The 12,631-nt window shown below is 42.0% G+C and overlaps 2 protein-coding genes across 2 annotated transcripts; both read right to left on the bottom strand.

Annotated features, from left to right (window-relative positions):
• Positions 1-143: 143 nt before the first annotated feature.
• LOC144067468 (SOSS complex subunit C-like) lies at positions 144-728 on the bottom strand. Its single transcript, XM_077591272.1, has one exon. The coding sequence runs from the start codon at positions 562-564 to the stop codon at positions 247-249; it is 318 nt and encodes a 105-aa protein (XP_077447398.1). The 5' UTR covers positions 565-728; the 3' UTR covers positions 144-246.
• Positions 729-1,378: 650 nt separating this feature from the next.
• mfsd2ab (MFSD2 lysolipid transporter A, lysophospholipid b) lies at positions 1,379-12,608 on the bottom strand. The gene is made up of 14 exons (XM_077590886.1): positions 12,366-12,608; positions 10,519-10,644; positions 9,705-9,829; positions 7,340-7,463; positions 6,562-6,640; positions 6,320-6,489; positions 6,150-6,240; positions 4,823-4,941; positions 4,568-4,651; positions 3,695-3,778; positions 3,501-3,613; positions 3,289-3,432; positions 2,857-3,033; positions 1,379-2,767 (listed from the first exon to the last, which is right to left on the bottom strand). Exons 1-14 carry the CDS (start codon positions 12,453-12,455, stop codon positions 2,716-2,718), a joined length of 1,578 nt encoding a protein of 525 aa, XP_077447012.1. The 5' UTR covers positions 12,456-12,608; the 3' UTR covers positions 1,379-2,715.
• Between the last annotated feature and the right edge of the window lie 23 nt (positions 12,609-12,631).

Genomic DNA, 12,631 nt, shown 5'->3' with positions numbered 1-12,631 from the left:
AGGGCTCTTATGTCTATTTTTGCAGTAAGTGAGTATATAATTAAGAAATTCCTATAAGAAAGGTGGGTCAAAAGTAGATTTTTGAAATGGGTATGCAAGAAAAGTATATGTAAAGTGTGCAGGGATCATGAATAACAATCAAGACATTTTGACAGATTTAATTCAAACAGACAGAGTGAAGTCGTTCTGACTTCGTGTACAGCATACAAATAAAATGGAATAGGTATAAAAGTCTGTGGGCTGTTGTTATGAGTCGGGCTCAAGACGTGGAAGCACCGGGAGGATGAGGTTCCCGAATGACGAATCCTGGGTGATGAAGAAGCCCGACGAGTGTCCGTGGGCGTGCTGCAGAGCGGCCTTCTGCTGGGCGGCGATGTGCAGCTGCTCCGCGCTGTCCCTCGCCTCCTTCGTCGCGCCGCCTCTGGAGGACAGAGGCGTGGTGGCTCCAGGTTCGCCCAGGGATTGCGTTTGGAGCAGCCGGCGTTTCTCCTTGTCCAACTCGGCTAGAATGGCGACTCGGGTCTTAGTGGGAAAGCCTGGTGGGTTTGCGGCAGCTGCTGCCATGTCAGCGTAGCGAGGACTCTTCACGGCGTGAATAAAGTCAAGTCTCCTAGTCCTACTGATGCGCTATTTAACTTCAGCAAGAATGCTAATGGTTATTAAGTGCAAATCTTAAGCTACTTTATTTCCGCAAAGAAAAACGTCACTTCTTTTTTCCCCCTTGCACTTTTTTTGACTGTTTAAATAGTAGCGCTAGTATCGCCACCTGTTGGTGGGAGTACACAACTACGATTTTAAAAACTCCATTTAAAAATGTCATCTATATGTACTTTTGATGCACAAATATACCAACAAAGTCATGAAAAAAAACATTGCAAATTGATATATTTTTAATTATTAAATAAATATTGGGGAAAAGCAATTGTGTAGTTCAGGTTTCTTGTCAACATAGTTATTTATAAGATGCAAATTGTCTTTTTTTTTCACTTTTTACCAATGAAACAGGCCTATTTGCAATTTAAATTGTGTCTGGATTAAGCATTATAGCAGTAATCATACACCAGATGTCAGCAATGAGTTGCTCCATAAAGCAGCAGAATGCTGGATTTCTTTGCAAGGGCTTAAACAGAGACCGCTTGATGACCACAGTTGACCGAATCCAAAAAAACACAATAGAAACTAGATGCGCACATTCCAATATATTCTTAAAATGTACCCGATGTTTAAGACTAAACTGTGAACATTTTTTCCACAATGAACAAAGAACCAGCACCAATAGGCTTGTGGGCATAACATTTTTAGAAAATGGGTGGATGACATTTTAGTTTGCTTCTTTATGCTTGTTTTGAACAACTTCAAAATCAAGTAAAACAGACTGTTTAACTTTCCATGACTTTTTTTTTTATTGTTCTCATTTTTTTTCTTTTTAAATAATCTACAGTAGAGGATACACCTAGTCACTTCCAACCACATATGAAACATATTTACAAGTTTACATACACTATTTACATATGTACACAAGGCGTGTGTGTCAGTTTAAGAGAAAAAAGTTCACACTTTTGGCACCCCCATAACATACATTTACGTCATATACAATGGTTACACTTCACTGGGACAAAATGGCACAAATTCACAGAATCCCCAAGAAATTATTCCAAGGATCCTAACGTCAAATACCTCTTTTTTTTTTTTCTTTTTAATGGACGCAAATTCAAAAACTTCACTTCGATCCCCCTGTGGTTGGCATCCTGTTTTAGATGTATAAACATGTACAGTATTTCATATTAATGGATATGACAAAAGATCACAAAACTGCAGTATATACTGCAAAACATCTGCAAATCCACACGTAAAACTCACATTTCCATCCTTTTTTTCCACAAATACATGCATCCTTTCTATACTGCTACAGACTGAAGCAAAAGCGACGCATTAACCAGCTGGGAAAATATAGATTTCATTTTATATCGATTGCACCCTTAAATGGGTTTAAATACTGCAAAGACGCATCTGCTGTCCAAAGTGTAAAATCAAAAAACTAATAAATACTTAAATAATCACATTTGAGTACTCGCTGTCAAATGCCTTTTTAGCTCAGCGTTCAGTCTAAGGGTGAAAAATGCTTGGCCTATTCCTCAGGAGATGTTCTGTAAACAGTAGCAGATGTATTGTAGTGGTTTCTTTTCTGGCACGGAACAATAACAAGCCCTTAAAAAGGTGTTAACAGTTTGCCTATGGATTGAGCTGAGAACAATCAGGCTATCAGGACAAATAAAGTAAATACCGTCCTGTGATTTAAGGATATAATCCTTGAAATGAAGTACCAGTTGGTCGTTTTTTTTGTGCTACTGTACTGAGCTAAGGCACAGACGCTGTCCGTTCAAGTTTCAGGTTGCTAGCGTATTGCTCAAAGTCACTGGAATTAAAACATTTAAAAAAAAAAGATGCAAACAGGCTATTTTGTGCACTCTCAATCAAGGAGCAGGGCCACAAAAGATTCAATTTTGGCAGTACAAAAAGAAGCCTGCCCAAGGAGACAGGCGTGTAAATGTCAGCTTGCGTGGGCGTCTTGAAGGGAAAATAGCAGCAGCAGCCACGGCGTTGCCTGGACAAGTCGGTGTCTGTCAGATAAAAACGGGCCAAAAATCGCTTGGTCCCGCCCAGTGCAAAATGCCAGGCACTCGTCTTGATTGGCCGGCGGGCAAAAAAAACACGCTAGATCATGTTGGCCATTTCGGTGGAGTCCGTTTCGGAATCTGCTTCTTCCCTGTGATGAGAAAAGCGTTTGTGTAAATTGATGATGTCACCGATTAAATTTGACTTGTGTGTGTGTGTCCAACACTTGTTATTTTTGACCTTTGCTCCTGTAGCCATTTCCGGTTGCCTTGCCTCCTCTCCTCGTCGATGGGGTACGTATGAAGTATGCAAAGACCGATGATGATGAGGAGGATGGGGGCGGCGGAGACTAAAACTTTGAGCGTGATGTCCACTTCGGCCGGTTGGGAGCAACCTCGAGAGATGTAGCCCGCAAAACTATACGGCAAAAAAAAGAAGGAAAAAACGTTAAGATGTGGTCTTGTGATAGAAGCATGACACTACTCTACTGGAATCCAATTAGGGTTAAAAAAAATCCTGCTGGTTAGATTTGGATTAACTTTTAGGATGGTGGGGGTGGGGGGGATTTAGGCGACCAGAAAAGGAGAAGAAAAAATATTTAAAGAGGAATAGTAGCTTTGTATAGAGAATTTAAGGGGGATCAAATGGGTGTAAACAGGTTGAATTGCTTACTCTAAACTAAGAGTGGAGATGCCAAGTGAGACGCCGGAGGCAAACTTGGTGAAGAAGACGTAAAAGGAGTAGAAGAGCGCCTCGTGGCCGGTGGCTTCGGGATTTTGTACTTGGAAGTCGTCCACGACATCAGGTAGCATTGACCTAAAGGACAAGACATGGAGTCAGACGTGGGGTATGTTGACGGCTGATGCCCGGGCGGGGGATCTTACCAAGGCAGCAGGAAGGCGGCAGCGACGCCCACGCCGGCAGCGAATGAGACAAAGTAGGTGACGATGAGATTGCTCTTCACGCACACGACCAGGATCATGAAGGGGACTACGGACTGAAAGGAGGAAAAAAACCATTAATTCACTGGTCCGTTTTATGCACTTGACAACTCTGTTATTTCCGTTTATAAGCTTACCAAAGTGCCGACGTAGACTGCCGTTTTCTTCCCAAATTTGGTAAGGAACCACTGCCAGAAGGGGATCGTGAGCGTGGCTGAGAGCTGTGAGAGAAGGGGCAGATTTCAACATGGGTTATCTAACCCGTTTCCCCATCAACGCATATGAAAAGAACTCAAAACAATACAGTAGAAGCAACAAGGTGAGAGCCGGTTTCACGTTACGTAATGTCGCCACAATGGATGCTCTGACAAAGTTCTTCCACTTGTGTGAGCCCGAGGATATTGCGTGAATTCCACTGGGGGCCGCCTCGTTTGAAGCCGAGCGACCCCGTCGTGTAACAAGCACGAAAGCCTTGGAAAAACAGCCTCCTTTTTACCCCCTGCTTTTTCAATTTCCTTTGGAATCAGCACTGGATTTACTCTTCATATCGGCGGGTTGACGTCGACGTAACATCGGCAGTTTTGATCAGCGCGAGATTAGCGAATAAAGTCATCTCGCCGAATAAATTCCTCGTCGGCTCCGTAATCCTCGCCATGAAGTAGAGGATCAAATCATAATCTGCTAAAACCTGTACTTCTCCCTTCCTTTTGGCCGAGTCTACGTTTCGTGCGTGTTAAATCCGTTTTTTTTGGGAGCGTGAACCGAAGGCCGCGGAGGCCAATTGTCTGTCTGTGGGAATAAGATGGCATTCCGGCCCGGTTCACACAATATGCTAATGGACAGTGAGAACACAGTGGTGCTCTTATGGAGACAGAGCAGCTTTGTGACTGCACGCAATTTATGTGCGAGACCTTTGGAGACCAGTCGGAGGAAGATCGTTATGGTAACGACCTACCTGCAATGACACCTGCTGCTATGTAATGTGTGCGTGCGTGTGTGTGTGAACTCACCATGATCACCAAAAGAATATTCTGGAAGTCGTTTCGGAAGCCCAGAGTGTAGCTGCAGAACAGAGCAAAGTTGCCTTCCAGGAGCTGCCAGATAAAAATACATTTTTAAAAAATCAGTAAAAATAGACTGAAGAGAAGTTGTTGTTAAAAATGCGACATTGATGTTCCCCATTCGCGCACGGTAACAAAAACAAAGCCCTACGTATAGAGGAAGGACGTTTACATTTGGTTTGTTCAATTTTTGTGGATGCCTACCATAAACGCTAATGAGGTGAAGAGGAAGACCATGACCAGTTTTGCGTATGGCCCGTATCCCATCACCAGTTTGATGCCCTGGAAGAATGACAAGGGCTTCGACTTGGGACGGCCAGACTCTGAAGAGGAAAAAAAACATAAGTCTGATCAGTGGTCATGACACTTCTAATGTAGTACAGTGGTACCTCGTGATACATGCTCGTCATACAAGATGCTCGTGTTACGACGAAAATTTCGATCGAATAATTCGCTCGCGATACAATTAAAATTTCGAGATGCGACCAAGCCAGGTGACCATGACATGAGAGGCTGTTTATCATTGTAGCGCACTGTCTTTTTTTGCCGCATCTCTTTCGTGTATAACTACTATATCTACGAGGACTGAACGATTTATTCAGACGAGTTTCGACCAGGAAGCGCACAACGCGCATGCGCGGGCAAAAAGAGGGCTTTCTGGGTAATGAAGTATACTCGTGCACACAACACCAATAACCAATGGCACCCTTTCTCAGAATAAAACGTCATTACCCACGATCAATACGTGGGAAGCTTAGCTATTGCATTTCCTGTTATTCTTTCTAAGGAAAGGAGCTCCTGCGATCGTTGTTTAAAGACTATTTCTCGTTGGCAAGTGGTCGTGCGTTATCCTATTGTGAGGACATTTGTGTGCATCATTTTCGGAATATTTTGAAGGAAATACAACAACAAACAGGCCATCGATAGCGAACGTGAGGGTGGAGGCGTGGCACACCGCTAACCCGGAAAACGAAGGTAACAAAAGTTTAAGACAAAACTAGAATTCAGTTTTGTGTAAAGGTACATTAAATGTATGTTTGAGTGTGTCTGTATATATTTATCCAAGTTAATTTAAATTTGTTTGTTCGTTTACGAGTGCCGTGGATAAAGTGCCCCCGAACAGCCCCCCCCTCCACCTCCGTGTGTGTCGTTGTCTCTCCCCTCCGCGAAATGCGTCTAATTTTACATCTATTAAACACATTTTATTACTATTAAACCACTCGTTATTTATTCCTTTGTCAATAAATGGCGAATTAGAAGAAATAAAACATTTTTTCCAATCCAATATCCTGTTTTTGGTGTTTTTTTCAGAGGGTTGGAACGAATTAATTTGTTTTCAATTCATTTCAATGGGAAACGTTCGCTCGAGTTACGAAAAGCTCGACATACGATCTCAGTCTCGGAACGGATTACGATCGTATGTCGAGGTACCACTGTATAAAGTAAAGCCTATAAAGTAGATACGTAAAAAAAATGTCAAAAGAAGATTTGGGGGGGAAAAAAAGAATAATATTCATTCTCTAAATCTGACCTTTTTGTTCCCTGACACCAAAGAACAAAACAATGGCGCAGAGACAGTAGATTGAGCAGATGACACCAGAGGCGATCAAGTAGGCGGTTCTCTGCAAAGAAATAAAAGGACCACTTTAACCCAAACATTTCCACTTGTCTTTCTTCAAGTTGAATTCTAAAGTCACGTACCGTGTGCTCCAGAGAAATGACGTGATCGCTCCCGTTGAGACCCGTGGAGGAGTTGCTCAAATCGGCCAGAATTTCACCGGGGCCCGGGACGCACGGCGCGTTGGCCATGCCCACGATCTGACCCTGGACGGCCGTTCCGATGACGGTGCCCAGGACCTCCACCGTCATCCCTGATCGAGAGGCGGACAAAGATGTTTGATTCTATCCTTGGGAAATGTATTAATAAAGCAAAAGGTGCTCACTGTAAGCCGTAGCCGAGTCCCTTTCTTTCTGCTCGGAGCTGATGAACATGGTGAGGGCGGAATATGGCACATGGAAACACTGAAATAGACAGCAAAATCATTTTAAAATCATTTTTACTTATTTATTCATTTCTTATTTATTTGTCTGTCTGTTGTTATTTGTGCACTGTGGTTAAATCTCATTATACTTGTATAATGACAATAGAAGAATTCAATTCAATTTATTCAAGCTTTGTCTATTTTTGTCTCATAAAGACACATTATTTTCAAGTTAAAATAGTAGTGAAGTCTCGATCTGATATGTATCGGATTTTGTTCTCAGGCCAAATGAGATGCACTAGTCGCATGTTTTCTGGAGAAAAAATTAAATATTTTTTTTAAATAATCACAATTATGGATTGCTGTGAATTAAAGCATTAAACAAAACTGTCCAATGATTGGGAATAAGTCTCTTTAAAATCTAATCATACTACCGTAAAATTTCTTGAGAAGGACTTGCTTCAACATAAAAAATATGTGTTTTTGGATGGTCACATTATTTTTACTGGTTTTTAAATACGGGCATTAGATCGCTTTGGGCAAAAAACGTAAAAAAACACAAATATGCAGCAGGATGTGATCACCTAACATATTTTTTTCAATTGAAATACAGGACATTTATGACATTTAACATGTAAAAGTACTTTAACATTTTTGTAACCTTGATCTCTAGTTGAATTTCATTTAATTGTATGCCCAACATAATTTTCATAGGAACACTGTGTGAACTCAAACTCACAGTTTGCAGGCTCTGGAAGAGACAGTAGAAAAAAAGGTACCAGATGACTTTGCTGTCCTCAAAGGGGGGCACGTACCAAATTAGGATGTAGGAGGCCACAGCCAGCGGGGTTGAGCACAAGATCCTGCACAGAGGAAGAAAGAAAAACCGAATGAAAACGTGATCCTCCCCATGCGTGACACACGTGCTACACGACAAACAAGCAAGCCGGCCTTAATGAGGACAAGGGGGTCCTTGCATAACACACACCATTCATTGCCCATCTTTCATTCATGCATTGCCAAGTACTAAGTAATGCTTATTGCAGAGATGAATTACGGAAAATGTCTCCTTGCTCTAAGCTGTAGCATACAGTGCCTACACATGGACTTGATTTAGGCGGACAATTGAGAACTTAAGCAAGAACCGGAGGGGTCAGATTCTTTAGGCAGGCCGAGCAGCATTTCCCATACATAAAGAAACCACACCTCGTAATAACTTTCCCACAAACCAGGACATCCTTGACGTGACCCGGAAATGTGTCATCGTGTGAGGCATTTCGCTGACATAAAACGGGGATTCTGGTTGTGATGTCACAACCAGACTTGCTGGAAAAAAGGGGGTGTACTCGGATTCAGTGTTTTAATTTTGATTTGACGCCAAATTCCTTTTCTACATGGAAAAATGGCATTAGCGCAGTCCTTTTTTTGACCTGCTCAATATTTGATAGTGCTTTAAACCAGGTGTATTTTGTCAAAATACAAGACTGAACACAAAAAAAATCCCTCATCAAACTGTACTATATCAGCCATATATTTTCTCAGGTACGTTTTTCAACACCCACGTGTGAAGGACCGGCTTTTTAAAAATTATACCGGCAATAATGACAATGACACCTACCAACAAGATGTACCTGAAGTGATGTGACGCACCTTGATGATTAACAGGAACCGGCACAAGGAAGCTCCATTACTATCCAATTATAAAGAACCCTTTGAATTGAAGTCTGGCATGTTAACCACTTCTTTTGATTTAAAATACAATACGTCAAGATGAAAATTGAGCAATTCCGAGCATCAAGGGGCGTTTCCACTGCACTAAGTGTACCCTCTACAGGGGGTATGATGTGATTAACTGTACTCTTGATAAAGTGGGCAGCGGGTCAAAACAGCTGACCCTGTCACCGCATGACTTTTGAGCAACTATTAGATGATGTTTCTTTATCCAGTTAATTGTGGAAGCACAAAACAAATCTCATGACACAAAAAAAAATCAGTTTTTGGAGAAGCAAATATTTCATATATTCATTATTCACTCTCTGGTGTTAACCCATAAAACATACCAATGAGACTTTTTGGGTACTTGGCAACGCTACAACATTCTGCAGTGATAAGGCACTTGACTTGAACTGTAGTAACCTTCTCCTGTGATGGCGGGGAGAGAGAAAAAAAAAAGAAAAAACATCCGAGGCTTGGACCCCTGAGCTCGCATTGGCTGAAATTCATGGTGTGTTGTGGGCTGGACCAATCAGGAGCCGAGCACGGCGGTCTACCCTCCCCCCTCTGCACGCTCGCGAGAAACACGGAGTGGCTGGCGTTCCCTCTCTCCACGTATTTGTCAACTGACGTGGCCTAAGTGGTTCCTGCAATTCATTGGCGTCCAATCATGGGAAATGGGAAGGAAAAATGACTCCATTGCTTGAGAAAACGTCTGGCTGGAAATTGCATCACTGACAGACAAACTTTATCCCAAACTGATGAGCTCACTAGCCATTTATTCTAAGGAAATATTTGCAGAGCAGGTCAGGTGTCCTTCCCAGTCGAATTGCTTTAGCAGACCGTTCTCCTTGCACATTTCAAACGACCCATATCGCGATGCATAAACTCACAGAACAAGTTCAAGTAGCAGAATTGCAATCCGATAACTCCCAAAAAGGGAAACAATGTTCATATATTCAGTGGAGCATAAGCAGTGAGTTTCCACCTTCCTCTATTTTACCAGATTTTATAGTGACTGCACTTTTTGTGTGTAGATTAAAACTTGAGTGACATTTTTGTTCCTCCAGGGCCAAGATCTCCCCTATCATCAGGGTGAACCGGTCCCGAACTAAGTCAACCCAACGACTCTACTTCACCCCCCCTGACACTGTACTCCAAACTTACATAACTGTCGTATACCATTTCAGCTAAGCGCAATGATGTCCTCGGCATTTTGCAGGCAGCCTTAATGAGCTGAATAGCAGCTTTAGCGGCAAATGATACGTAGTTGTTTTAAAAGAACGGTCGCCGACTGTTTAGAAATGATGGGCAATCTGTTCCGTGCCAGGTCCGAGGACAATTTAATATTGTAAAGCTCCGTAGAAAACTCTGATGAAAAAGACACTTACCATGGCATCATGCGGCCAAAGCGCGTCCAAGGAGTCCGCGAGACCAGGAAGCCCACCGTGGGGTCCGTGACGGCATCCCACGCCCGGCCCACGAACAATATGATGGAGGCGTAGAAGGGATCCAGCTGCCAAAAGAGAACTCAATGTCAAAAAGATGAGAAAATGAATGTTTTTGGCTTTAGATTAGGGTGCTCTGTGACAACCGCTAAACTATACTTAGTCTCTAGTCCTCCGCAATTTATCCTAAGTCTAAAAAGAGTGGCTTTGCAAGTTTGGAACAGCAGTTCGAGCCGCCACATAAGCCTGGCAGAAAGAATACACGGCTCTTCACTGTACAAATGTGTGGCTCCAGTTTTTTTAACTAGGTCTACAATGTCTTGTGTGTCTTGTGTCTGTCTTGCTACTGCAAACAAGCTATTTCCCGAATACGGGATGAAATAAAGTTCTCATCTAATCTAAAAAAAAAAAAAAAAAACTACAATAGCACCACGCTGGCTCGCACAATAGAGTCGGACAACAATCTTGTAGGCGCACAAAACGAAACCCCGGGAAGCCTTTGACTTTACAGTCCGCGAGATGCCACGTTGGCCTTGACCGCAAGATTAGTGTCAAATCTCATTAAGGCCAACCGCGCTTGTTAAAGTCCACTGTATGAGCCTTTTGATTTTGCAGGGGATGGCATAAGGGATAACTTTTTTTCTCAAGTTCATTTTATAGCACCAGGCTTTTAGTAGAAGGATACACTTTTATAGAACTGCACACATTATCCAATCTACAGGTTCCGGTGTTGTGCAAAGTGCGAACTCCAACCAACCTGTGCCACATCCAGAAGATAGAGCTGCAAAAAGAAGCCTAAGGCACATCCCGTGATCTGGTAGGGCGCTCCACCAACGGCGTAGCAGAGCTTGTTGCAAACGGACAGTCTGTTCCTCTGTTCATGCTGAGGAAAAAAAGACAAAATGTTGAATTGGCTTGAAAAGTTTCAATCGATCAGCCCACATGTTGATGAGCTTTTTAAGCCTGTAGAGACGATTTACTTCAGCCCAGTTGCAGTCGTTTGAGGAATCTGGCAAAAAAGCAGATAAACTCAGACGCACCCGTGCAACGAGAATGAACTCATTTTCCCCCTGGCTTTCTTTCTCCACCCCCCAAAAAATGTAAGCTTCAGCCTGGCCTGTTTTAACCTGATTCAAATAATGCACAGAATGTCGAATGATTGGGATTACCAGAATTTTTAAAAGGCATAGATCGTCAACTGCGTGGAAAATGTATCTGTTTTTTTGTTTTTGTTTTTAAATTGGGGAATCCAACAACAATGATCTCTGTGTCTTAATCCCCGTGGATGAAAACACCGCGTTGTCATATGATGAGGGCACCTTGGCAAACAGTCTGGACTGTGTGCCAACTTGAATGAAAAGCCTTTCTGATCCACGCCAAGCACACACACACCCTCCTCGCTGACCAATCAAAACAGTTGTGTGATGCCCCTGCTCATTAGTGACCAGTCACAGCAATTTAAAGGAAGCATTAACCCTCGCGGCTCTTGTTTGACCACATTAGAAGTAAACAAATCCTCCCTTCGGACACTTTCTTTTTAAACTGATTTATTTATGAGTCACTTGTGTATTGTTGACGTGACAAAATAGACATTTCGAAACTAACAAGATCAAGTTCACTGTCCTTAGGTACTCCTATAAGAGTATATTTATATCTGGCAGCTATTTAGATAAGATTTACATGCTCAAATTTACCATGCATATGCAATCAAATTATTAGATTAAAAATGACACGAGCTCAACACGAGTCTCTAAAAGACACGTCGCCTTCAGCAGTAGGTTAAAAAAAGAGACGTAGTATAGAAAAGGAAACTACCTAGGACTGGTCGTGTGCTAATTTTACTACCGGAATGCACGGTAGAATATTTTGAAGACATGTGTATAGATAATGATGAATTATGCTTAAAATCAGTACTTGAATGCAGCATTTACACCATTAAAATTCTGATTAAATTAGAATATATCGGATTTGATACAAAAAAACACAGTTGATAGAGAGCCAAAGTAATCTGCTTTGGAAAAAAAGGTAATTACAACTGTAAATTTGACAAGCTACATTTAAATGAGAGCAAATCGGGACACATGCAACAAATTAAAAGACTGGAAAAAAAGAACTGTGACATTTTAAGACTCAAATTTAGCTCTTGATGACTCGGGAAATGACACATTTAAACTCACAGATCCTGCAAATCGTAAAACTGCAATTATATATACATTTTTTTTTTACTGTTTTTGTTGTTTTTTGTTAGAATGATATGGACAATTTGAACAAGGTTGCCTTAAAATGCAGATTTGGTAACCAATGAGCATTTGCCGGTTTGATCCTCGGATTTTGTGGTAAATTATGATCTTTTTAGATCATGTGAGTTAAGAAGGAGGCTGTTGCATGATCACAAATTCATATTTGTTGGCCAATAAGTGTTGAATGAATGAGACACTCCCTTTTTGAAAATGACAATTTGACTAGGCGGCGTGCTCCGTTGAATCATCCGACGACGGCGTGGATCTTCAGCCTTTCACTCCTCTTTTACACCCATTAAACTGCTTCATCTCGACTCAAACCCGAGTCCAATTTTTCCGACCTAAATTTAAAAAATGTACCCACCTTCCCGGAGAGAGAAATGTCATCGGCGTTGCCAGGTTTCGTCAATAAACTAGCGTTGGAGTATTGTTCTCCTCCTTCTCCTTTGGCCATATCAGCGTTATCTTGACAGAAAATAACCCCCAAATAAAATGTGCTGAGAATAAATGTCTTCCGTTGAAGTTAAGACGAATAGTTGGAGTGAGATTGCGTCTTGGAATCTGATAGCAAAAAGTGAGAAGATGAGGATAAGGTGGACGTAGTCGATCGGGAAGAGCCCCGCCCCTTTG

This window comes from Stigmatopora argus, chromosome 21 (assembly GCF_051989625.1).
Source record: "Stigmatopora argus isolate UIUO_Sarg chromosome 21, RoL_Sarg_1.0, whole genome shotgun sequence".
NCBI classification, from domain to species: Eukaryota; Metazoa; Chordata; class Actinopteri; order Syngnathiformes; family Syngnathidae; genus Stigmatopora; species Stigmatopora argus.
This window is presented reverse-complemented; position numbering and strand designations above follow the sequence as displayed.